The sequence below is a fragment of the Leuresthes tenuis genome, unplaced genomic scaffold, assembly GCF_036924035.1.
Source record: "Leuresthes tenuis unplaced genomic scaffold, fLeuTen1.0.hap1 SCAF_7, whole genome shotgun sequence".
Lineage (NCBI taxonomy): Eukaryota > Metazoa > Chordata > Actinopteri > Atheriniformes > Atherinopsidae > Leuresthes > Leuresthes tenuis.
Window position 1 is genome coordinate 10,031,457 of NW_027325361.1, and position 26,321 is coordinate 10,057,777.

Genomic DNA, 26,321 nt, shown 5'->3' on the forward strand with positions numbered 1-26,321 from the left:
ACGTGCAGAGAAAACATTACAGTGCCCACTAATGGTAACACACTGTAATCATTTAGAGTGCTCTGATGTTAACCGTAGCCCGTGAATGCTCGATTGTGCATGAAAGACTGAAAGACAGTTAGAGGAAAGAGGTTAGACTCAGGAGGTGAGCGGCAAAAAGCAAAGAGTGTAAATTAGAAAATGAGAGATAGTGTTAACATCAGTGAACATGAACACATAGTGAGAGGAACATGTGCGTCGTAGTGGAAGGCATGTTAATAAGTGGCCTGGGGCAGATTTGGGCTCCCATGGGGAGAGTCCTGCCCTGCTCTGTAAAGCTTCTGTCTCTTCCCTAACTCGCCCATTAAACACGGTACACAGGTGGCTTATTAAACCCTCTGTGTCAGACAACGACACTACACACTTATCATTCAGCTCTCCGTGGTGACAAATACAATCAGATGCGCCTGGTGCCGTAATGCAAATGATCGGTGTAGTCACCCATATCTTAGCGTTCCAGTCCTTTTTAGTTTAGCTGCTTTGCTGAGTTTGACAAATTACTGCAGGGGATCCTAAAGATTTTCATCTCTATGGACTCAAATTTGACAAATTTTGTCTCAGCCTGTGGGGTCTTGGCTCATTAAAGCAAACGATTGATACTTTCTTATGGGGACCCACCAGACACAACCTGCATCGTGTTTCTGGTGAATTGTAGTTTTATGGAAAACTGGACCTCAGCAAAACATCAAATTTGTTTTAGACTCCATTGTTATCACAGGTTCATATTAATTAGCTGAGTAGCAGAGACCCCTCGAGTCCACTTTTGTTTATTGCATTATTTTGTGTGTGTAACTGCAACCTTCTCTTTTATTGTTCTCATCAACAGCAAAACTTCAACAAGTCTCCCATGAGCATGGGCCCTCAAGATCTTGGCTATGGGCTTGATGATGATGAGCTGGACACTGCAAGCAAGTAAGTACCTGAAGGCGTTTATGTTTTTGTTTTAGGAGAATCTTTTCTTTATAGATTGAAAAGTTGATTGCAGATAGTTGTCTTTTTTTGTTGTTTTGCTCATGATAAGACTGCCCCCAGGTGGACGCATTTATTACTGCATGGGTTGGTGCACAGTCACTGCAATGTTTCACTCAGCATACATTGAAAATTACAGTCAAACTTCTCCAAAAAAAAAAAGATTGTCTTTTTAACCCAGGATCTCCTCTGAGGACAGCGGGGATGTTCCTTCTTACACTGAGGACAGCGACGATTCCTACTCCCTCGAGCTGAACTTGGACTCTTCACAGTCAGGCCAGATGAACCTGTTAGAGGAAATCCTGGATTCTCTGACCACCACAACGATGGAGCAAGGAAAACTCAGCAGTGCCAAGAGCTTGGACTTCTTCAGGTCCATGGACGATTTGGACTACAGTGTTCCGGTATGCGAGAACAGAAAATATTTAGGATAAATGTTTCTTTAGAAGAAAGTCTACATGTAAGATGGATAACTAGTTGGGTTGACTGGAGGCAGATATTTGATGTTTCCATATGAAGATTGTTCTTTTAAAGTGTTTATTTATTTGGTCTTCACCAGACAAAGCCCGCACTTTGCAATGAGTCCAAACCTGGAGATGAGAGTAGCTGTGGTGGAGGAGGGGATCAAGGTGGGTGGAATATGGGTCAGGATGACAGCGCCATCCACGGAAAACACCTTCCACCATCCCCACGCAGACAACCCAACAAGAGCAGCCTGAAGGTATCAAAAAAACCTCCAACTTTTCCTGCAGTGCAGACCATCACAACTACGACCCCAGCCCAGGACCCTGATGTCTCCAAGTTACACCCTCGTCAGCCCTCTTCCTCCAATTCACACCCTGATCCTCACCCAGGGCGACAGCCCGGAGACCGCCTCTCCTACTCACCCGGGCTTTCCCATAGAGTTACACCAGTGTCACCATCTCCAAATCGCTCACACACCTACAGGTCTCCAGCACCAGGTTCTCACCCTAATTATTCTCCTGTACCAGCAAGCCGGTCACGGACCATCTCAGACCCTCAGAGTACATCTGAGCCTTCTCAGGCCCTGAACCAGACTGCGTCCACCGGCATCCTTAGGAGGAAGGTGCTGTCTAAAAACACGATGAAGAACTCCCATGAGAAGTCGCTCCATAGGCAGGGCAGCAAGGGTCACCATGAGGGGCACACAAGCCCATCGAGAAACAGCCATGCAGCCATGCAGATCCCCTGGGAGAAAGAGGTTTCCAAGGAGGGGCTCCTGGGGCTTGGCCTTTGTCTGGGTCAGGGTAAAGGCTCGGGGCCAGCTGTGGGGCAGGATCCAGGCCTTCTTGAGGAGATTGAGTCCATGTGTTGCATTGGCTCAGTCCTCCACAGCAGCCTTCAGCTCCCTCAAGTCCACTGCAACAGCAGTCACCACCAGGTCCAGGGCAAAGCCGCAGATGAGTCCTGAAGAGCATTGAGGAGTCTGTGTCTGTAAAGTGCCACAGGTTTTACTCTTCTATTATAGCCAGCAGGTGTCTCAGAGAACATGGTCAGTCTTTTTTTTTCATCCTTTATCTTTTTTTAACTGAACATTTGATTACGACAAAAAAATTACGAAGTCGTCAAGACAAACAATTAGCTAGAAAGCAGGAAGAGTTGAAGCGGTGCGCTGCGGAATTCTCCATTATCATCCATCAAGAAAGTGAAAATGTCCATAATGAAACAAAAATCTAGTTTAATTAAAACCAAAAGAGACAATGAATTGAACCGTCTGTCAGTGCCTCTGACTGAATTGGATGGATTCAAATTTTCTTTCATTTTTTTTAAAAGTCGGAGCTCATTAAAATTCAATTAAAATTCAAATAAACTTGATAAGATGGAGACTTTTGCAGTGTGTGTTCAACTCAGTTAGATATGTCTGTAGGTACATCTGTATTTACATCTGTTGTCACCTGAACACTTCAGCTGACATGAATTTAGAAAAGAGTCAGTACTTTGTAAGGATTAAGAAGTGATGATATCTCCTAAACACCATCGTGTCAGTCTTTAACTCAGTGTGTTCTGATCATTTCACATAATGAATTTGCACTTGTGGATTAACTCAGTTATTACTTCCGGGTACTAAACGCTTATGAGCAAAAACAACAGCAGCAAGAGAGGATTTTATGAAGACAAAAGTCCACAAAGGCCTTTGAAACTATTCATTCTGTGTGAAATAATGATTTTAATCTCTATGCCTTATATGGACATGTGGTTTGTTTTGATACTCTGGTGTCTTAATCTTTACATACCACAGCAGGTACTTTGTTGTCAGAACAGTGAACTTTCTTTTTTGAATTGATAGTGAGAGTAGTTAATATATATGATGTCCTTTACAGTGCTGTTTTTAATGGGTTTCCACATGAGGAGATGTGCATTCACACAGACCTGCATCTCCCTCCTCTGTCTCTCTGAAGAGAAGCAAATCTGGTCAAAAGTTGAAATGAATTTCCTAAAAAAACCATTGGCTCTACTTAATCTCCTTTTCTTTGTCTTTTTCCGCCTCTCATGCTCACCTAATTGTCGACCTTTTACTGCTCTCTGCACTTCTGACGTTCACTCTCAACCATAAAAATATTCAGGCCAGTTGTTGGCGAGTTTATGTCGTTTGGCATGATTCGGGGGGGGGGTAATGATCAAAAATTCCCGGGAAAGAACCAAAACTGACACCTCTCTGTTTGTCGTATTCTGTGTGTCGTGCGCTCAGACTTCCTCACCCTCTGCGGCGCTTTGCCTGGAGCGTGTCTGCTCCTGCTGAAGAGGTAAACTTTTAAAATGGGTCAGGAATAACAGGTATAAGTAGTGTTTGTTACAAACTATTTTTAAAGATGAATTCATAGTTTTGTTCTCGTCATAGGATTTGTTGACAAAGATAATGTACAACACCAGAATTATCACACGACTCCGTCTTCATTTTTCTCTCCATCTCTTTGCCTTGTTCTGTCTCTCTTGATGAAATGCAACCTCTGTGCGACTAAATTAGAGTCACGCACTGTGACTTAATGCAGTGATTGATGATTGTACTGTAATAAAGCAATATGCTGTAGTTCTCCTCTGAGAAGCTACATGGATGTAATGTGTGCCAGGTCAAAAAGTATTTGTATGACAGACTCTCCCGTGGAGAGGAGCTCCGTGTCCCGAGATTGTGGCTTCCCCGTCATCCTCTGCGTCGCCACAAACCCACAGACGAGGAGAAAGCTCGCTCTTTCATGCGCTTGTGTTGGGATTACTACATTTATGGTTCGTTGTTCTTATGATTTATGCCAGACGCCAGTCGATGTGGCAGTTTAACAGCAGCTGTTTCTCCACTTTTTGAGTGCTGCTCTGCGTTAACGATTTGCTCATAAAGTCTTTGGCATGCTTCTAAAAGCCCAAGAATCGGTCCTGGTAATTCCAAATAGAATAAAGAAAAAAAAATCTCTGCACTGGCCTCATTCACTGTAAACACTTTAACAAACATATGTACTATGCAAATATTTAGAATTCTTAAAGAGGTCAGCTTTCTCGAACAGTGATTGCATTATAATTCACACTCAGAAATCTAAATCAGATTACTTTCTTGTGGAAGTCACCCTTTTGTGTCCCCAAATGAATAAAGTGTGTGAGCTGAGGTGCGTTAGTGATGGAGTGTGTGGTGTGCCTTATACAGTAAGAGTACCACCCATAATAGTCGCAGCCGGGTACAGTATTATTGAGCTGTTTTCAGACCACCCTACTTCATCGTAAGGAGCGCTGAGCTTGTTGGTTTTTATGAGACGAACAGACATGAAAGCCCCGCCTCAGACCTGAGAAACTAACCTGGAATGAACTCAGGTTCATTGTTTTTCAGTTTCGGTCCAGCTGCAGTCGCTCAGTGCTTTTCTTTGCTGCGGTGGGAATCTTCCTGCTTGTATTTAAGAGGAGATCTCTGTTTTTTTTTGTTTTCTTTCTTTCTGTAAATTAGTTACTTTCCTGTTAGGTTAATTGCTTGTATAGTTTGTGATTTGTTCCTTTTTTTCCCCAAACACTTTGAACACTTTCCCTGAGCTAATTGTATTGAAAAAAAAAAGACTCTCAGAGGAATTTCTCAAGGTAATTTAATATTGACAAAAATTATTTTCAACTGAATAGATGTGTATTTTTTCTGGCTTGAGTATATTTTACATGGATAATATATGATTGGTGTTGTATGTTTTAAAGAAAAAAGGAAAAAAAAGACGATGCCACCTAAAATTTGAATGTTCTAGATTTTATTTTTGGAAAAAGAATAATATCAAATGTCCCATGTAGCCATTCCTGTGCGGGAACATTTGATAAAAAGCAGATACTGAGGCTTGTGTGTATGTGATACAGTACTTTCTGTTGTATCCGCATGTCCGTGCTGTACGTACACATGCTCTATTCTGTTCATTTTCATATTATTTCAGTATTTTAACTCATCCCTGAAATTTTGGAAGTTAGCATTGTGTCTCGTGTGGTTCTCTTTTCCCGCCTCATGTCATTGAGGTAAATGTCACCTGCGGCATTTTTCATGTAGAGAGGCAACTATTTCTGCTGTTTTTGTTACTGCTGTAAATCTAACCGAAGGAGGAAATACACGAATAGCCAGCTGCTGTTGAGGAACATTTACAAAGCTTTAGCAACTCTGATCCTATTTCAATTTCATACAAGGAAAAGAGTCATTTTGAGGGGATTTGCATTTACCTGAGGGCAAATCTACCCAACACCGGGTTAACATTAGAGTATAAAGATTTCCATAAACATTGTGTCACGGTCCTGAAATCGCAAAGTTGGAGTGAGTGGGAAGTGACAGAAGATGTAGCGGCTTTCATGGAAGTATGGAACAAAACCAGGTTCAGCTTTAAGAAGAAATATCAATGCCACTCCCTTCGAACCACACTCTGAGGAAAAAGGCTATTCAAGGGGTATTGACCGGTACGGCCAGCAACTTTCCACTTGGATCTGTTATAATGATGATTAACTCGTTGGTGTGATGCCACTGACAGATTTACTAATGGTGCGCACACTTGCATGTTTTCATTGCAGAAGAAATAACTGCCTACAACAGCTAAGGTCAATCTTATGTGCTATTGCTGAGTAACTTGGTACAACTGCACACAATGTATGCACTGTGAATTGAGAATAAATTATACTGTTCCAAGCTCAAGCGTCTCTGGACTCTTTTCATATTAAGGACATTCAGGTCTCAAGCCCAAAGGTTAGTGTGAAATTCATGTTGTTTTTGTAAAGATATCGTACGTACTCTTTAGGAATTATATTTGTTTTTTTTTTTATTATTTTTAACCTCCATTTTCACAGGCACAAACCTATTTGGATAGTATTTTGGATGTAAATCCTGTGCTGTTAATCACTCTAAGTGCACAGAGTCCTCCCTTGTGATGCCTTCTGGGACCGTGTAAACAGTGGTTGTAATTCCTGAGTAGTTATTGAAATATTTCTGATAAAACTGCTTGATTGTTTGTTTTATTTTTTGAATCCAGCATGAGGGTGTACAGAACAGGGGGCCAAATCATAAAACTTGCTTTAGAGAATTACATTTACTGGATAACAACCCTGATTTATGAAATGTAATTATAGTGCTATGGCCACATAAAATGCTGTGTAATCCCTCATGAAAATCTATTTTCAAACACCTTTCAGTACATCTTATTTCATTTTCTGCTCCCTACGAGCAGGTTCCTAAATCATGTTTTGTGTTTGTCAAATTATCGCAAGCTAACCGTGGCCCTAAAATTCTGCTCAGTTTTTGGATTTTTAATCTGTGCCTTCCGTCAGAGGAGTTCATCCACCCCCGCGCAGGGTGCAGGTAACAGAGGTCGCTGTTTTAGAGTGTCTGTCGATATCAGCACACTGGTTTATTTATTGAGCCAAAAAACATCAGTTAAGTTGTCTTACTGTAGATTTTCTACGGAAATATACACAGAAATTAATAAAAAAATAAATCAAATCTATTTATTTAACCTGCACGTTCCAGTCCGGATAAAATTAAAAAAAATAAAATTCACAGTTTTAAACAGAAGAAAATCATGACGGTATATACACATTAAATGACAATAAAGTCATCTTCATAAAAATGATTATTGTCCAATGCAACTAATGCTGAAACCTGCCTGTTGGAGGACATCATTGCCAGTAAAGTATGAAAAGTGCAGTGAGAACATCCACTGAAGAAGACAATAAATCAATACTGGCAGCAACCTTCAGTGTACCGATGAATAATACACTGTCCTTAGAGTTGGATCAGACATTTTCCTGTAATAAATACACATGGATGAAGTCTTATGAATTCATATTTTTCTTAAAAAAAGAGCTCTAAGTTAAAATGATTATTAAAAGCTGGGTGAGATTACTCGTGGTAATAATTCTAATTTAATCACACAAACACACTCGTTTATATATTTGTATGAACTTAAAGATAAGCGAGTCTATAAGTGGCTTTATGGAATTCATTCTCAGTAAGAAAAATACAAAATAATCTTGCACATTTTGACTTCTTCCAGAGAAGGCTTTAAGACAGTTTGTGTGCTCTCAGTTCTTCCTTCCTGAACACACAGGTCCATCCATTTAAATGGATTTACTTCTGCACCATCAACCAAACGATTCATCACAGGAAGATGGGTGAAGTATGAGTGCATGCATGAAGAAAGACAGCAGGGGTGTAAAACGTTTATGTGAAGGCTGCGGAAACTGAATCCAAGCAGATAAATCTGCTGTCAGATGTTTTTTCACTGTGTTCTGTCTTTACATTTGATTACAGTCAGTACCAGAATATGACCCTGCATCTTATATCAGTCTCTCCATCGGCGGTGGTTGGGTGATGCTCCACATCTCCACCCGTGATCCCTCCTTCTCCTGCCGACTGGGACTGTAGGTGCCGTGGGTGGCTCGCCGATTAAGTGCCACCACTAAACTGACGGAGGTCAAGATCAGAACCAGCAGCAGGATGACAGATGCCAGACTGATGGACAGCAAAAGGTCAGAGGTCACACCCTCAGAGGTCAGCTGCAGGGACAAAGTCAGAGGTGTCACAGGTGTCTCACGGAAAATGACCAAGACTGTTGATGGGCAAAAGATGCTCTCACACACAGGATGAATACAGACTTGTTTCTCACACGCTCTCGCACACACACTATTCCTCTCCTGACTGCTTTACACTACACCAGGCGCTCCACGCGCTCTGCCAAAGTGCTGATGGATGTGGTTCCCAGCTCAGTAGGTGGGTTGCGACCACCAGGAGCCTGGAGCTGCCGTAGACTGAAACCTCCCTCCGTCTGCCGCCTGTCTCGTAGTTTGGCTGCAGCAAGCGCCAGCCCCAGTATCGCCGCTATCGCCAAGCCAACCAGACACGGTGCCAACACGGCAGCCACCCTCGAGCTGTGTGGAGCACGCTCCTTCTGTGAGGGATCACAAACAAACACACACACACACAAACACACACACACATACATACAGCCAAGATGCAGCCGGATGATCCCATCTGCACATGCTCAGCAAACACAGTCTTACACCCAAAATAGCTCGCACACACTCGACTGCTTTAAAGCTGAAATAAAATCTGCTTTACGTCAAGTGTCTGATTTGTATCCAGGCGCCCGTGAAACCTGCTCACGTTTGTATTGAACTTCGACCCTTTAACCCTTTGATCGTCACATGCAACAAACACACAGAGACACCTTCACCACCAACTAGAAATTAGCATCTTATACAGACACACACCCAATGTCATGTCACCAATCAATGCCATGTGAATCAAGATAAACTATATCCTCCAAATGCAGCAAGAAAGTTTAATTCAACAGCAGCAGAAAACAGAGCAGCACTTACAGCAGTAGTTGTTGTTGATGTGATAGCTGTTACTCTCTGAGTGGCTGCTACAAGGTTACAACAGCTGTAAGTCTCATTCCACAAAACTTCAGTTGCTTGCTGACAGCATCTTCGTGACTAAAGCATCTCGCTGAACTTGTCAGGTTACACAAAAATAATCTCAGAAGTCAGCAAACTTTACACTGAGCAATCAACATGGAAACATAATTCTAATTTAAAATACAACCATCCGTATCCTGAGGCAAAAAATAACTTGCGCGCTCATGCTTGACGCTGTAGAGACTCTCCCTCGCTACAAGTTCTTTGTTGACTCTCAGAAAGTGCTTACCTGTCACTGCAGCACAGTTGGCTGTCAGAGCGAGTGTGACACAAGCGAGCTGGAGCAGCCTGCAGCCAGGACCTGCCATCAGTCACTGACTGCCTCACACACAGACACGGAGATGTCTAACTAACCAGTCTCTGAGGTGCACAGCGAGGCCACCCTGAAGCCTCAGCAGAGCAGCTACGCACAGAGACGCCAGCGATGCTTCCCTGCTGTCAGCACTATCAACCTGCTCTGCGTGTGTGCATATATGTGTGCCTGCCAGATAAGCTGCCCTCATACGTTCCTGTGAAGCAGACCGAACTTCTGTGAAAGCCACCAGCTCTCTGCTGAAACTGCACTTCAGCGCCAGATGCTCCCTTTTTTTTTCCTTTTTTTTTTTGCTGGCAAAGCACATTTCTTCCTCTCCGCTTCCCTCGTTTGCAAAGGATGGCCACATCAGTGCCAACGCTGAAAAACTGCTTTTCCGTTTCCTCCCCCTGTCTCCACAGCGTTAGGGCTACCTGTGCCTCCAAAGGACACACACACACACACACAAACATGGACTTGAACATGAAAAAGGATAGAAGCGAGGAGGCAGATTAACAAAAGATGGGTTCTCTACATGGTCAGAATTATGTTAATATTATTATATGATATGATTATTATTTTTTCTTCCTGTAATAATTCCTTCGGTTAATATTAAAGATGAGTGTGTGTGTGGGGGGGGGGACTTAAAACACATTAAGAAGAGAAATCTTACTAGGCAGGAAAAATGAAAGAATATGGAAGATGCAAAACTTTTGGGTTTTTTTTTCACACAGAAACTTGGTTATTGTGGACCCATCCACCAATCCGCTTTATGTCGTTTGCTCACTTTGAATGTGTGTATGTCTACTGTGTGTGTTTGAACTTGGGCTATTCTAGGATTTACATCTTGTTAAAACAGATTAAGAGTCTGTGTGGGGTCACATTATCCACCTGACTTTGGCAGGCCTACAGAAACACGCACACATACCTTGATTCACAGTTAGAAAATCAGTGGAAGGAGCAGGACCTTTACTGTACTTTGATGAAAATGGAGGGAAACGGGAATGAAATAAATAAGTGACAATGAAAGAGAAACTTAGTTGAAAGACATTAAAAGAGAACAGACAACATATCAAGGCTGATTCTTTTTTTATTAGACAACAAAGACAGATAGAGACAAGACAGACAAAACACAAAGATCGAATATGATGAAGGACAAACAAGAAGTTACACTCATAGATGGATCATTCAGATGTCAAGACTGACAGATAAACAATAACACACATGAAGTCTACCATGAGAGACATACTGTACAAGGGTACCAATTCAGTGTTGACCACAACAGCAGGGTAAACGCTGACAGGTACCGCTTATGCAGAGCCATGGAGAATTTAGGCTTAAAATATCTGTGGCTCAGACAGGAAGGTTTAGAGACAGAAAACTTCTTCTTTGATACAAAACAACACACAGCAGTCAGTCACCGCGCTGCTCTGAACGCACATCAAGAACAAGTGAGACATCTAGGCCCCTCTAGGTGCTTTTGTAGCTACAACACTGTGTTTCTTCGTTCACAAATCTATTCGTTCGGAGCTCCTGAAATCCAGTTCAGACAAGACTGACAGAATATCATCAGTGGGAAAATGTAAATAATTCATATTTCATAATGGTGCTCATCTCACCAAGAAAAGGACTTTTCTGAATGCAGACCATTCTTACTGTTACATTATAGCGCTCCTAATTCGAAGGACTGACAGAAAATACGTTTTTATCGGTTCCTTAGTGTCTCTTTAAGCAAACTTCCTCAAATATGGCGAGCTCCCATTATGCTCGTTTACATGTCCATAGTTTTAGTTTGGGGATCAACAAAAAGAGTCTGTCATTTGATTTTGTTTTCTATCTATAAACAATAGGAGATCTTAACGGATCGTTTTTGCTTTATGATTTAACGGGACTTATACTGCAGCAGTGTAATTTCACATTGGGGATTTAGTAACATATCGCTGAACTGAATTCAATTGAATTTAAAAGTACATTTACATGTTTTAATGTAGAAAAAAAGATAATTAACATAAAAAATAAAAACACTTTTAAACACTCTCGTTAGCCCCTGTCCAAAACACGCTGTTCTAGCTTTTGCCTCTTTAAGGCCCCTCTCCCGAAAGGCCCGGTATTCCCTATTTGGTCAGCTAATCCATCAACAATGGCAGCATGAAGGACAGCTGTTTGTGCCACACTACACCCTTGCACCACCATCTGAATATGTTCCATGTTGTTGTCATAAAGTAAAGACAGAAAAGTCTGAACAACAAATTTCATGGAAGTTCAGTAGTGGTGTGCTCTGTGGGAGAGAATAACTCTGCTTGGTATTCTCTTACTTTTAAATCTTTTACATGCACAAATGCTACATAACACAATAAAACTAAAGTAAAACACCAAAAAGCATAATATGACTTCTTTAATTTCTGTAAACTTGCATAAATAGATTTTTTGTTTTTACTTCTGTTTTGATCAAAAACATCTAAAACATGAAATACGTTTACTGTAAGGGTAGCCATACACTGTGTATCTTTACTCCTTGGATAAGTGAGTTAAATATTTTGGTAACATCAATATGGACATAAAATAAAGTGCAGCTGATTGAAAAAGTACTATTTTAAGGCACAAAAGAGTTCTGTAGTAGTTGACGTCAAATCACAGAAATCCCTGATGTGTGTGGCGTGCTGGTCATAAGCACCTTCCCTATGCCCTTGTTTGGAAAACTACTGGCCTTTCGTATCTATGATCGATTAATCACGCATACAAATGCACAGACAAAGTTGCAAATCCCACTCTGCAACAACAGTCGCGCACACACCCACAAACGCTCAATCGTTTCCTCCCCAGTCCACCTCTGGCTCGTCATCCAGCCTGAGGATGAGGTAGGAGAGCAGCTGGAAGAGGTTCTGCCACAGCAGGAAAGCCACATAAAAATAAAGGTCGCTTACATCCGTCTGGCACATGTTCCCAGCGAAGCTCATGTCGCACACACAGACAAATCTGTTGACGAGGTTTCGGCAGTAGCCCCCGTTCAGACAAGGGTTGGACTTGCACTCATCTACTTCCTGTTCACACCTACAGACACACAACCACAGTCCAGTCAGAGGCAGACAGAGAAGTCATTATAGAGAAAAATAAAAGGTAGAAAGCAGATGTTGTAATGAAATAAGGGAATAAAACTGAGATGTATCAGTATATAATGTGTGTTTCACTGAATCAATCTGACTGGGTGGCAGATTGACATGAAGTCAGGGATTGTGAAGCAGCTTATTAGCATTAGCTATGCAAGTTGATCCAGTTATGGACACCTACATAACGGATATTTTTAACAACTGGTGCCGATTTTAAGGTGTGCCAGGCTACTTATGTAACTCCTTTACATAAAGACTACAATCTCTAGTAAATTCCAAGCTGAAATGTGTAATTGTCTTATATATTTGTGTTTTATGTCATATTTCCAATTTTGGTCAATCTTTTACATGATGATTTAGATGATAATATTCAACAAATCATGTTCTTCAAAAGGGATTTTAAATCATTGTTCAAACAACTGTGACATCTCCTTTCTGGTTATTTGTCTCTTTCTCTGTGTCACTGTGAAGAATTGAATTGTTGTCATATTCAATTCAATATTCACCCAACTCTTGTTTTGATTCACGTTATGACTTTGAATAGAAACACATACCGTAGCCCTTATTTTGTTTATCTTGATAATTATTGACTTGACTATTTCATACAAATGCTCTGCAGAATCACCACACTTCAAAATTTTTAAACCTGGCTTAATCCTGGGATCTGTTCTGCTCACCCTGCAGTGCAGTGCAAAGTAGAACTTTATGCTGACAGTATTTTCATGTACTTTAATGTGAATAAAGCTTATTTTGCTACATTTCCTTTACATCAAGACTTTGTCCCATTGCAGATAAACCTGAATTCGTATATCTGTCATCTTGACCTCGGAAGTCAGAGAATTTAAATGTAGTTTAGATTGGTGATTAGTTTGCTGAACAAACTGATGAGCCAAAATGTTATATATAATATGGAAGTGATTTCCTTAGAGAAAGATGTTTCTCTGTCAGTTTTGTGTTGACATTTTATTCATGTATGCTGAGTGGCTTTCCATCTCTGTCTTTTAATTCCAACTATGATAAATTTTGATTAAATGTAACTGAACTAAGACTATATTCTGTAGACAGTTTATGAAATAACACGTTTCTCTTTTTTGCTTTGTTACAGGATGCTGTTGTTTTTCCATCCTACCGGTGCCCAGTGAAGCCTGATGGACAGTCGCAGATCAGGTGCCGGTCAGTGCAATTGCCTCCATTGAAGCAGGTGTAATTTCTGGTGTCATCGCCACACACAGAAACGGGCAACTTGGGCCGCCTGGTAGAGAACAATCAGAGGAGTAAGAGGGTAAATACTTGTGTTGTTTGAGTTTTTCTTAAAGCTTGGAGTAGGTGCTGAGGTGTTAAGCCTGATATGTTCAGATATGGCTGTTTTCTGTCAACCAGAAGAAGCAGAATCCACGATGCAGGTGCAGCGTTGTTCAGCCCCCTGCTATTCCCCGTGTGAGAGACCAAGAGGCTTAGGATGCGGCCAGGATAATAAGATTAATGACCTCTGGCCAACACCAACAGGATGTCAAATCACATGTAGAAGAATGAAGAAGTAAGCCACTTCTCTAGAACCCTCCATTTCCTGTCTCCTCTCTTGAAGTTTGCTCCTCAGTGGTTACAAAAATACACACTTATTTTTGAACGTGTACAATTTTGGGATCATTTTGAGTCCCAACTGTCACTCATGGAAAAAGCTGTTGGCTCATTCCACAACAAACATTGTCAGAGGGAGTGTTAATATTTGCTTTTCCTGGCATTTTGTTGCACAAAGTTGAACAAAAGAACGGGAGGCATCACACATGACATTTGAGAGACAAATATCTAACAGGAAACAAACACCTGGGAACACATGAGAAAGGAAAAAAACTCACACTTTTTTGACGATGTACCATGGAACTTCTTCAATGCGTTCACTGCAGAGGAACAGAGAAAAAGACGGTGAGAGGAGGAAGAAAGAGGCACAAACAACAGAAACAAACAAAGGCAAGTCATTTGGATGAAAACTATACACCGTAGATGTTCCCAGAAAAGAGAGATGCTTGACTGGTTGCCTGCTTAGTGAGACACTTGCAAAGGTTTTCCATGTGTAAAAGAGGCAAAATGCAGGAGGCTCTGTGTTTACGGGATAAATGCTTGGAGGCGTTCCCCTGCTGGTTCTCAGAGGCAAACGGTAGATGACAGGAGGAAGAAACTGGCGCTGAACCAGAGAGGCTTGTGTAGCGAGGCACCACAGCAGACTGAGGCCTTTTCTGGCTGACACTAGAATAGAAACTAAGCCTCTGAGACTCTCACTACAGCGGTGGTTGAAATGCGGAACAGAGGGAAAGATGTGGAGACATTTACAGTGAAGAATTTTGTTTGTGCCTTGGTGCAGTCCCTGTGAAATATTTGCAACATTTATTTGCACATTTTCTGTTTTGATAAGCTTTCAATTCTCTTCATCCAAAATGAAGACATTTCAGATCAAAAATGTATCTATAAAGGTATTGTTTCTTGTCTGATCATCTTCATTTTTCACAAGCCTTCTGCATGCCCCTCAAAATAGACTTTTCAGCAACCATATCAACTTACTTGCAGAAGGGTCCAGTGTAATTTTCAGGGCAGAGACAGGTGTATCTTTCTGGTCCGTGCAGACAAATACCTCCATGGGCACACAGATGATTTTCACACATATCCACCTCTTCTTCACAGTCGACACCGACGTAGCCAAACTCACAGGTGCACTCATAGGTCAGCCCGTTGACGCTGCAGTTGCCATGTATGCAGGGATTTGAAACGCATGCATCCATGAAGATGTCGCAGCGTCTCCCAGCCCAACCCTCAGGGCAGCTGCAGTTGTAGGTGTTGAAGAGATCCTGGCACTCTCCGTTGTTCAGACAGGGGTTGGGCTCACACACAGAGGCCCCGCTGCAACCAAAAAGAGGAGAATCTTGCGATGTTTGGATGAACTGCTCTTCCTGCAGACGTGGAAGGTTCACCTCAGAGGAGCTGAAATAAGGCAGGGCTATGCCACCCAGCTCCATAGTGCCCAAACAACCAGCCAGGGACCAGCCGGCATCAGGGGCCAGACCCCCCAAAAAGATGTCAACCTCCTGTCTGAGGAAGTTCAGGTTACCACCTTGGCTTCTGGACATACTGGCTTTCTCTATTTCGTCATCCATCACCAAAGTCCACCGAGACGATCGATCCCATGGTGCTGTCATAAACAAATGGACAGCATGCCACTCACCATCGCTGACACTTCTCCTGCTGCTGAGACTGACCGTCGACACTCCCTCCTCTTGCTCCAGCCTGTCATCCGCCACATCGACACCCTCAGGGGTGCTCTGAAGCTCCATGAAGAGGACACCATCCTGGATAGAGACTGTAATAAAAGATGAATCCTTCTCTGCGTGTAGGATAGCTGCATTACGCTTCCGTGTGCGAAGGTTTAGTGAGAGGTCAGTCAGGTTGCGGAATATGTGACCATTTCCCCGGTAAGACAACACAGTGCTGTCATTCAGGAAAGTTGCGTTGGAGTAACCTGGGAGATTGCAATGAAATACCTGACATGAGTTTTTGTTTACACACATATATAATATATTAGCTGAAGGAATAACCCAGACAGTATTTATCTCTCAATCAGCTCATCAAAGAAAATGGGGTGGCTTAAAGGACAAGAGAATCAACACAGAGATTCATCCCTAATCCTTGCCAAAAAAGGATAAACTGGCCTTTGGCCAATCCTTCTTTACGGATCAGATTCAGAATACTGTGTGGAAAGATTGAGGCCAGTATGTAAATAATTTTAGGAATGTTATGACTAACTCCACAGACAAGGCCATAGATTAGGTAACCTACATTTACACCGATTATGACATTAAAAAAAACTATATGCCTTCATGTAAAAAGGAAACACTGAAAAGACAACACATTTTACCCCAAAGACTTGCTTTTAGTTAAAAGGAAACATCTTTGATGATTTGTTGAGTCTGAGCCATTTAGAGGAACCTAAAAGCAGCCCCTGCATGAAAATTGTAGGAGTCACTTACATTCGTATCCGTGGTTTAGCATCCTGCACTCTGCATCTGTCGGGCATGGTGACAGCTCACACCACTTTACCTCCTCGCAGCGCCGCCCTGATGAGCTGGTGGGGCAGGTGCAGGTGAAGTCATCCCATTTGGAGAAGCACATCCCCCCATTTAGACATGGATTGCTCTGAAGATGAGAAATTGACAGCATGCCTGTTTTAGGGTTTTATTATTCCTGTTTTCTGTGTATTACAGGACTTTTAAATCACTTGTGATGATATTTTTATGATAATTTGTTGTTTTTTTTTCATTTGGATCTTATTATATGTGCCCCATGAATCCTGAGTGTTTGCTTGATATTTTTACTTTACCATAAGTTGGATTCGTGGGATTGCATTTATTGAACAGAATTGAACAGAATGTTTCCACTTTCCAAGACCTCAGTGAGGTTTATTTTTAAAAAATTTGACTTCATAGTTGAAATGTCTGCACATAATAAATTACTAGTGGTTACAAAAGCTGTAAACAAAACTTCAGGTTTGCGTAGGACATGAGCTCTCTGTGTTAACTCACACTGCAGGTGTTGTCTCCTGAGCAGCCAGTGGTCACATTTTCCATGAGATCAAGAGGATACGATCTCACTGAGGTGTCCGACCCAAAGAACTGCAGCCTCCTGTCACTGATTCTCAGGTCCTGGATACAGCCTTTGAAATATCCACCAAACGCTAAAGTGGTTGTCCTCTCCAGCAGACCTCCCACATAAACAGTATCACCCGCTTGGACATTGACTGCCCCAACCTCCACATCACCATGTCTCTGACCTGCTGCATACAAAGTCATCTGACTGTCCACCACCTCTACATTCACAAAGTGGACCTCTCCATCATGAATCACACTCCCTGCATTCAGACTCTCAAAGTTATTGAGCTGAACTGTGACCTTGCCGTCCTCCAGCCACATGCGCAGGTACTGGCTGCTGTTGTTGGCAAGCACCAGGAGGAGTCCACTGTGCCTTCGTGTGCGCAGGAAGAAAGAGATGGAGAGGTTCTGACCCAGATCATCAGTGATGGTGAACGCCGCATAACTGTGAGAGTCCTCACTCCCAAAACGAGCAGTCAAATGCTCTGCAATAAGGAATAAGACAAAAGACTGCAATTAGACAAAAATTAATTAGGAAGAATAGCTGGATGTCAGCATGAATAAAATTAAACCGTTTTATATTTGTCAAACTGGACAACATGCACTATAACATTAAAATGTGATGTTTAAATGGTATCAGAGTAGAAACTATCTGATGTTCTTTTGATGGAAACAGAGAAGTAGAAAAATGGATTTAACCAAAGATATTGTTTTTCTATTTGACCCTAAATTTGTTCTGATCATAGAGGCTACATTGTGTTTTTTGAAGAACATTGATGGATTTGGGTTTTCTCAAAGTTTCTATTATCTGCAGGAGAAGATATTTAAGCAGTTTATGCAGAGGTCTCAAATGAACGGGCAAAGGAAGTGGAAATTTAAGAAGCCACCAGCCCTCATGAGGTGTATACTGTGTGTCCACTGTCAGCACTTTCCACTGCGGGTGGGTCATGTTACAAGACAGGCAAACCACTGAAAAACAGACAGGCTTAGGCAAAAAGTGTAAATCACATAATACTGTAACTTATATAAGTGTTACTGTATGTGTGTACGTGTTTTAAATGTGTAGGTGTTTGGACTTGTGTGAATATAAGTAAATTTGTGTGTAAATATCAGTGTAAGGCTTTTTATTTATAACCAAAATGGAAAAACTGAACTGGTCAATATTTTCAGGAGAAAAGTGAGTGGAATCTGTTACTTAAATTTATAAAGTTAATGATCCAGTTTCTGGTGTATTTATAACACCAGTCTGTCCTCTGCCTAATAGTGTTGCATTTCTATGCATGATCTGATTATTTCCAAAATAGAATCCCTCGTATCCGTAATCCAGAACATCAGATAAGAGGATCTCCACCTCTGCCTCTTTACTGTGGCTTTTGACAGGTCACATCTCTGCAACACCGGCGGATAAGGATGTTATCCAACTGCCCATCTAAGAAACTTGGTCACACTGAGGATGAAGCTTTCCATTGGTCACTCTTTCCTCCAATCAAAAGCTTAAAGCCTAAATATGTGAATATTTGCAAAAATGATAGATAAAAATAAATAAAATAATGGGATCATTGCAGATAATAGCAGGACATTATTTATATCTGCCACTATTTACCCATCAGTTGTTTGTGTGTGTGTTGCAAACATACCCTCTTCGCAGTCATGCCCCTTATAAGGCCTTGGACACTGGCACTGGTAGCTCTGCCACAGGTTTACACACTGTCCTCTGTTTTGGCACGGCACATCCAGGCAGCGGTCCCTATGGCTGCAGCCCGGGGACACATTGACAGCAGAGTCGCTCAACCATTCCTCTGGTACGACAAGCTGCCAGTCCACAAACACATCCCGCATGCATCCAATAAATGCAGGAAATGCAGAGTACTCACTGGGGCCATTTGTTTCTTTGAATATTCCCCCAATTAAAGTGTTTTGAGGAGACGTCATGAGCCCTGCAGATGTGTTTTGGACTGGGGCCACGCGGTGGCATGACTGGCTTGCACAGGTCCCAGCATCATTTAGTAGTTTAAGACTCAGTACCCAGTTTGCGAGCACAGCCTCTACAGAATACCACTCTCCATCTGTGACATTATGTGGGAGCTCCAGCACCTGGCTGAAGCTTTCTGCATCAGGCCCAGCAGAGGCCTCCGTCCTTAGCATGAGACGTAGCTGCCCTTCCTCCAGCACCAGGCTCAGCAGCAGCCCCCTGGTGTACTGCTGGAAAAGCAACGCTGTGGGCAGAACAGTCTTAAAGCTCAGGGTGATGTTGCAGGCAACCTCAGCATCCACCAGGGGGTTGTGCAACAGCAAGTACCCTCTCCGTTCAAAGGAAAATGTGGTTGGAGTCTTACACAATGGCCCAGTGTACCCAGGTGCACAAGAACAGGTGTATCCATGTGTCCCATCCAACAGAAAAGGAGAGCAGGAGCCTTGGTTCTGGCATTCATGGCCCTCACAGCCCACTAACTTCACATCACAGTTCACATCTTCGTAAACAATGCCATCATGACTCTGTTTGAGGCAGTGGCAAATGTAACCTCCAGCATGGCTCTCACATCTGCCCCCATTCTGGCACGGACTGGGCTCGCAATTGTTTATCACCTCCTGGCAAAGGGAACCTGTTATCAGAAGAATGTCGCAAAGTCAAACAAAGTCAAAAAGCACTTGTCACTAGCCACACACAGTCACAGCCACTGATCACTTAAAATTTGTGTTTGATGTGACTTAGCTTATATATTTTATATTATTCTACTCATTAAGAATGTCATTAACATTAATAATTATTTACTTATCATATACAAAGGAATGCCACCTTGTTTTCAACATGTTTTCCCATTTATTTCCTTTGTTGTACCCTGTTTAAAATTATTGTTGTGTCTTAAAAAATAACTACCATGTTCCTCTGAGGCAGTCAGAGTAGATCACCTGACAATAAACTGTCAGGTACTGATCTCGGTTCCCTGTGCTGGCGTGTTTTCCTCTTCACACCATCCAGACACCCGTAACTATCGCTCAATACATTAATTTCTCTCAGCATCTTTTGTTTGCTTATGTTTGCCTTGTGAAATCTTTGCACGTTTCTATTCCATAGATCAGCTTTTGACATCTATACTGTCAAACAGGTTTTAAATCTAAAGTGTCTTAAACATTAGCATATTTGTTTTAATTTGTAAAGTAAAGATAAAAGAAAACATGACTTCAATATCTATTATGTAACAGCTTTACATATTCTGTTTGTACAAAGACTCTATTGTAGACTCTATTGTTACCTGTTCCAATCACCAAAATCCACAAAATCCATGGTGCTGGTGTCCACATCATGCTGTCACGTTTGCTCCCAGAGCTGCCCCAAACTTGTCTGTCTGCATCATATTAATTTGTGTTTGTATTGGCCATCCGAGTTTAGGTCTGCTCCTCTTTGTGTACTTCTCACGTAGGGCTGAATAGCTCCAGTCAGGAGACCAGCAAAGCCAGATCCTGGGGATTAAGCTAATGCTATTTGGCCACCTTACTGAGTCAGTGCCACTGCAACTGGCAGAGAGTCAATTTTTAGAACACAATTCTCAGCAGGCAACAGCTCACCCTCTTAACCCCACTGCCAGTCCAAGTCTTGTGTAAAGACAACTTTAAGCAACTGAAGAGTATAATTTGACGTAATATCCCCAAAACTACCTATGTACATTAAAGCACCAACAATTTATTTGATTAACAATAAACAATTTCACTGATACTAATTTACATAATTTTTTGTCAGAAACATAACCTGCATATCAATATCAAATAGCAAATTTGTAACTTTAGTTTAGAAAAAAAGGACGTATTACTGTGTGCCTTACTGCAGATTTTTGTGCACTTTGATAAGTGTCTTTTTTTGCTGTTACCACTGGAGGGCAACAAAGTGTAACATTTCCCAGCAGATTTGAGTTGTAGAGGCCACTCAGAACCTGTCAGTAAACACAGCATGCGCTGCTATTTTTATTCTAGAACAACTGCTGTCCAGAGTACTGATTGTGAAGCTGCTGTAAAAGAGGCTGATGGACAGACTGATGATCATTTTCCTATTTAGCTGACTTTACAGTTCGTTATATTCCCCAGCTACCTCCACTCCATTCAGTTGTTGTTTGGTGAGTTATTGGGGTTCGGTTAAGTTCCCAATATATGTGGACAGTTCTCGCAGTTATTGCAGCACCTTCTCTATTTCTAATTAACTTCAGCAAGAACAAGTGTTTTGATTAACTCACTTGTTGCTTCTTTTAAATCTTGAATTGTCTGTGTGAGTGCATATAATGTGCGGTGTGTATTTTAATATTCCATTTAAAAATGTTCCCTCTCCAGTGAGAGACCTCATTCCTCTGATCAAACATCTGACTAAACACACTGCTGACATGGCAACTTTTCTTTAGCTGGTGTGTAAGCATGAATTACAGTAGATCTTCAAACACAGTACAGTCAACATGTCAACATCTACCTGGTATCACAACTGTGGACCTGTGTTACAAATCATTACTCAAATTTTGAGTAAGCTACCTGTTGTTCCTGGAGGACAGCTGCAAATGTAGCCTGCAGCCTGTTGCTGGTCATAGTGTTCAGGAAGCAAAGGCTCAGTGCCATACAAGGCCTGCCATGACCTCTCAATACAGCTGCCGCCATGCATGCAAGGATTGCTGCTACACTCATTGATGTCTATCTCACAGTGACGACCCTCGAATCCTGGAATGAAGTGTCAGATGGTGGGTCAGGTAAGAACAACAGCAAGCATGACCGCCATTATGTCGTCCTAAACCTAAAACTCTTATTACATACTTTCTGTGTTAACTGGATTAGACGGGTGCTTCACTTACCAGGCCAGCATTCACAGGTGTAGTTGCCCTGGTTGTCCTTACAGATGGCACTGTTAAAGCAGGGTTCAGAGAAGCACGGTGGTCGGGGGGTCTCACAGTGTCGACCAGTGAAGGCTGTGTGTGAGCAGTCACAGCTGTATCTGACACAAATACACACCAAGACAGATTTGATTTAAAATCACTTTAGAAATAAAAGTATTTGCAGTATTTCTTTTAGTCTGTGTTCACAGGTGAGTCACAATAACTGTAATTTATCCTCAGAGACAGGGGCTGGGCTACTTACTCATTCACCCTATCTATACACAGAGCCCCATTTTGGCATGGCTGCTCTTGGCACTCATCAGTGTTGATTTCGCACTGGTGTCCTTGGAAACCGGGAAAGCAGGTGCATGTAAAGCCCCACTCGTAGTTATGGCAACTGCCACCATGGTGACATGGCTGTGATTGACACTTATCAATCCAGACCTCGCAAGTGGTCCCTGTGAACATCAAAGCAATGCAGATGTCAAAGGGCAGGTGAGCCTGCTACACAGACTGAGGGCAGAGGGTGAAAATGAATAAAGCTTTCATGTTGACTGACTGTGATCATATGTGGATTGTTCTTTTATGTCCCCAAAGCCTCATTCAGCAGCTGTTTGCCACTATGAAGCTGTAAAACTTTGAAAAAAACAAACAAAACAAAAAAACTCTGTCTACACAGTATTAAATTCAGTGTTCCAGGCCTATTGTCACAAGGTCTATTGTGCTGCAAAGTGAGAAAAGGAATTAGAAATGAAAACATCAAACAAGATGACAGTTTTTCTGTTAAATTAAGTCAAATTAATTGTGTGAGAATTTGAATAACTACTCTGCGAATCTCTCATACACAATCAGTTGTGTTGAAGTCAAGCTTCCTAGTATTTTCAGCAGATTGATTCACTGGTGAGGGCAGACGGTTTATCTGATTAAAAAAAGGTGGAATTAGATGTTTAAAATCTTTGAGAAAGCAGAAAAGATCATGAGACCATGTCAATAGCTTATGAAAGATGACGATAATTTTACTCTGTCAGGTCATTGTTCCAAAAAGAACATCCTTTGTGTCCCTTCAGTAATCATGATCATTTATTTTATTGTCACTGGGATAAATAGACATGTACAAATATAAGAAAGTGTCACAGGCAAGTCTTTGGGGGACACAGATGATGCAATATTCAAAATGAACTTGTTTTAAAATTAATCCTAAATCAAGGTGACACATATAGTTTAAACTTTTGTATCACTAAAGTCATCTCATACTTCAAACTCGAAGGGATGTTTGTGATTAACTTACTCACCAGTGAATCCAGGAGAGCACAGACAGGAGAATCTACCCACTCTGTCCATACAGGTGGCTCCGTTCATGCAGGGCTGTGAAACACACTCATTCACGTCAATCTGGCAGTGAGCACCCTGGAAACCTGGTACGCAGAAGCAAGAGTAGCCATCCCTGCGGGCTCTGCATAGTGCTTGGTTTTGGCACGGGTTTGGGGAGCACTGGTCCACTTTTAGGGGAAATTTGTCAGGGGATGCACCTAAGAACAAAATATCAGCAGTACAAAGCATGGTATAAAAATAATAATATGGTTTATGAAATACTTTTTTTATGTGCCGTGTGCTACAGCTGCTGCATTTGTTGATGGCTTACATTTATGCAGCACTATGAAAAAACGCACTGTATAACAGCTGGTTGTAGAATGACCAATGACCCCCAGCACTGAGTCGCTTGAATGATTATTATATAATAATTTTATGCACCAATGAACATCGATGGAGGTGACCTGCTCTCGATTGATGTTTTAATCTGTACATGTTTGGCAAGAAGCTCTTTTCTCTCTGTTGAGCTTTGATAAAAATAAAAAAAACAAGGCTAAGCAGTTGTAGCTACAAGGGCTCTATTTGTAGGGGGTTGAGGGCCTCCCACGGTAACCAATTCCTCTGCTCAGCCCAAGCCTTCACACATTGCCATGGTAATAGCATCAAACCGAAGATCTGAGCCGTTCGGTCCTCACATGATGCTATGTTGTTGTTAAATTAAAAGGACATTAAATGCCGCAGTAGCAGAGCATGGACTTTATGTTTATGTCTTAGTCACGAAATATAAACATGATGAAAATCAACTAAAGCATGTGGTAGAATTAGTAATCATAGGATTATTACTACCAATCATGCAAATCATCAAATATAAAAAAGACTGTGTGTACAAACGACAAGAGCTTGTCTTTAAAGCAAAAAGGCAAGTCAAACTTTACTCATAATAAACAGACAAGTGTTTGTTAATAATGACCAACTGAACTTGCTGATGCTGTTCAAACCTGATGAAAATGAGTGATTTTAAAAACTATGTTCTACAAAGTTATGCTGCATCATATTTGGGAATGTGCATTTATAAGGTGACACTTTCCATAATCTTTAAAAACAAACAATGTCCTTAACTCTGTGAACCCATTAATCATCCCTCATATAGGCCTCTAACTACCAGGATGACAAAAAAAATTAAGTTAAACAATTTTCCTGCGACCTGCAAAACCTGCGTCTGGATGAGACGAAGCATCGCTAAAGTCATAAATCATATCTTTCCTGAGACTTACTTTCTGCAGCAATTACAGTACATATGCTAGAAAACATCAGACACGAATGGATTCTGGGAAGGCGTTTAAAAAATGGTACGCTCCAAGCAGACTGAATGAGACCAGCTCAGAGGCAATGATCCTTGTAATGCATGGAACGTCACGGGACACGGAGACATGATGACTCAAAAAGGAGGCTTCAAATCAGCTGAAGTGCTGCTTCTGTCTGATGAAAATCAGACTAAAGCACGTTACTAAAAGCCTTGAACGCACTAACTATTGGAAGGATAAGACCGCGTTGAAAGTGTAATTTGCATTATGGGCGGAAGAAAGATTAAGAAAATCATTACGAAGCTAGAGGCCGCAGAATGTTGCTGTGCTTATAGAACCTGAAATGGTTCAATAATCACTCAAAGTAATCAACCTTGAAGAGCGCAATCAAAATGAGAGTGAAAACAAAATGAGAGATGTAAAACAGAACAATTACACTCCATCGTCTCCTTCTTGGACACCAATCATCTGTCATCAGTAAGTTTTACAGACACCCAGAAGGCTCTCCAGGAGCAGCTACATGTTTAGACTTAGACTCAGAGTGGTAATGAGTCGTAGATTTAAGGTATCAGGTATCAGTCCTCATTACGAAAGGCATCAGCCTTTAAATCCAGACCAGATCTGATGCACTTTTTGCAAGGAATGTACTGTTTTTACTACTTACTAAATCCACTTGTCTTTCAGTATTCCCTTGGGTCAGAGCTCAGAGGATTCAGGGCCAAGACCTCAGTTCCAGCCAAGCACACATCCCCTCCCACAGCATGTAAGGCTTCTTCATATGTAAATGACTTCTAAGGGTCTTTGTTTAGTCCTATCTGGAGGTCCTCTAATGGCACATGTGGGGCACCTGACATCTCCTCTGCACTGATGCATGTTGCTGCCGTATGTGTCTGTGTGTTTGTTTCAGGGGAGATAAGAAGACTTATCGTTACTGGGTGTTTTGGAGAGCAACAGAGACTTGTAGTGCAAACCCTTCCAAACCTTTTCATGGGACACTGGGCCACCACCCCCCTACTCTGTTGTTAGATTTCTTTCAGTCATCTTTAGGCTTTCAGTCCAAAGAAAATGTGTAGACATTAATAGGAGCAATGATGTCACCTCACAGTCATGTAATTGAAATTCCAAGCATGGACTGGTTAAAACACAAGCCCATGTCTGCTCAGATTCAATGCACAGAAGATGGAAATTCAGTTTTTACATAGTTTGTAAATTATTTTTAAGTTTTGAGAATAAAGTTAGTAAATCTAACGGGTTTTTTTTAAATTTCTTTTTGGTGTTGTAGTTTGTAGTTTTTCCGGCTGGACAAATGTAAAAATCTTTGTGACTATTGGTTCACAAACCTATATTGATACACTGATAATGATACAACACAACACAGCGTGACATTAAGCAAAATATTATAGTAAACGAATTACCGAGGATGAAAAGAAGCAGTCACTTACCATATGTCACAAACACTGACGAGATGAGAAATGTGCACGCAAAACTCTCAAAATTACGATAACGAATTAAATCCATAATCAGGACAAGAAACCATCCTGTTTGCTGTATTCAGGTCTAATCAGGAGCAATTCTTTCTTCTCTTGGATTTCTCTGCTTCTGCCTGCGGCGACCCAGCTGCTGTCAACTCCAGACCCACTTGATGCACACTTCGAGCTGGAGCACCATCAAGAGCCTCCATCACACGCGACACAATTAAAGACTGGAGCGTGGCGGTCAGACACACACACTCAGTACGGAGTAGCGACGGATTATATAAACAAAGACAACAGCAAACAACACAGTACTTAATTTGAAATAAAAAGGGAACATTCGTGTGCCACATCTTTTGCCATCTTTGCACGTGTTTGTGTACCAGCAAAAGCAAAAAAAAAAAAGATGACAGTAACCTA

At 41.6% G+C, this 26,321-nt stretch overlaps 2 protein-coding genes across 7 annotated transcripts in view; one reads left to right on the top strand and one right to left on the bottom strand.

Annotated features, from left to right (window-relative positions):
* dennd1b (DENN/MADD domain containing 1B) overlaps positions 1-6,151 on the top strand; it is a 104,814-nt gene extending 98,663 nt beyond the window's left edge. For all 3 annotated transcript variants that reach the window (XM_072389191.1, XM_072389193.1, XM_072389192.1), the window contains 3 exons: positions 866-951; positions 1,190-1,412; positions 1,568-6,151. In XM_072389191.1, coding sequence (XP_072245292.1) covers positions 866-951; positions 1,190-1,412; positions 1,568-2,440 — 1,182 coding nt within the window. In that variant the 3' untranslated portion in view covers positions 2,441-6,151. The remainder of the gene's footprint in view (positions 1-865; positions 952-1,189; positions 1,413-1,567) is intronic.
* A 692-nt stretch (positions 6,152-6,843) lies between these two features.
* On the bottom strand, positions 6,844-26,015 carry crb1 (crumbs cell polarity complex component 1). Of its 4 annotated transcripts, none has more exons than XM_072389197.1 (13): positions 25,872-26,015; positions 23,107-23,343; positions 22,077-22,272; positions 21,794-21,933; positions 21,480-21,662; positions 18,605-19,570; positions 16,902-17,452; positions 16,350-16,515; positions 14,890-15,841; positions 14,190-14,231; positions 13,463-13,585; positions 12,151-12,277; positions 6,844-8,013 (listed from the first exon to the last, which is right to left on the bottom strand). In XM_072389197.1, exons 1-13 carry the CDS (start codon positions 25,945-25,947, stop codon positions 7,795-7,797), a joined length of 3,978 nt encoding a protein of 1,325 aa, XP_072245298.1. In that variant the 5' UTR covers positions 25,948-26,015; the 3' UTR covers positions 6,844-7,794. The 4 variants fall into 4 exon arrangements, 2 of the variants coding, with proteins under 2 accessions (XP_072245298.1, XP_072245297.1); XM_072389196.1 differs by having other exon boundaries at positions 7,927-8,405; XR_011916924.1 differs by lacking the exons at positions 6,844-8,013; positions 12,151-12,277; positions 13,463-13,585; ... (8 more) ...; positions 23,107-23,343; positions 25,872-26,015 and adding exons at positions 8,316-8,405; positions 8,836-8,944; positions 9,164-10,889.
* Between the last annotated feature and the right edge of the window lie 306 nt (positions 26,016-26,321).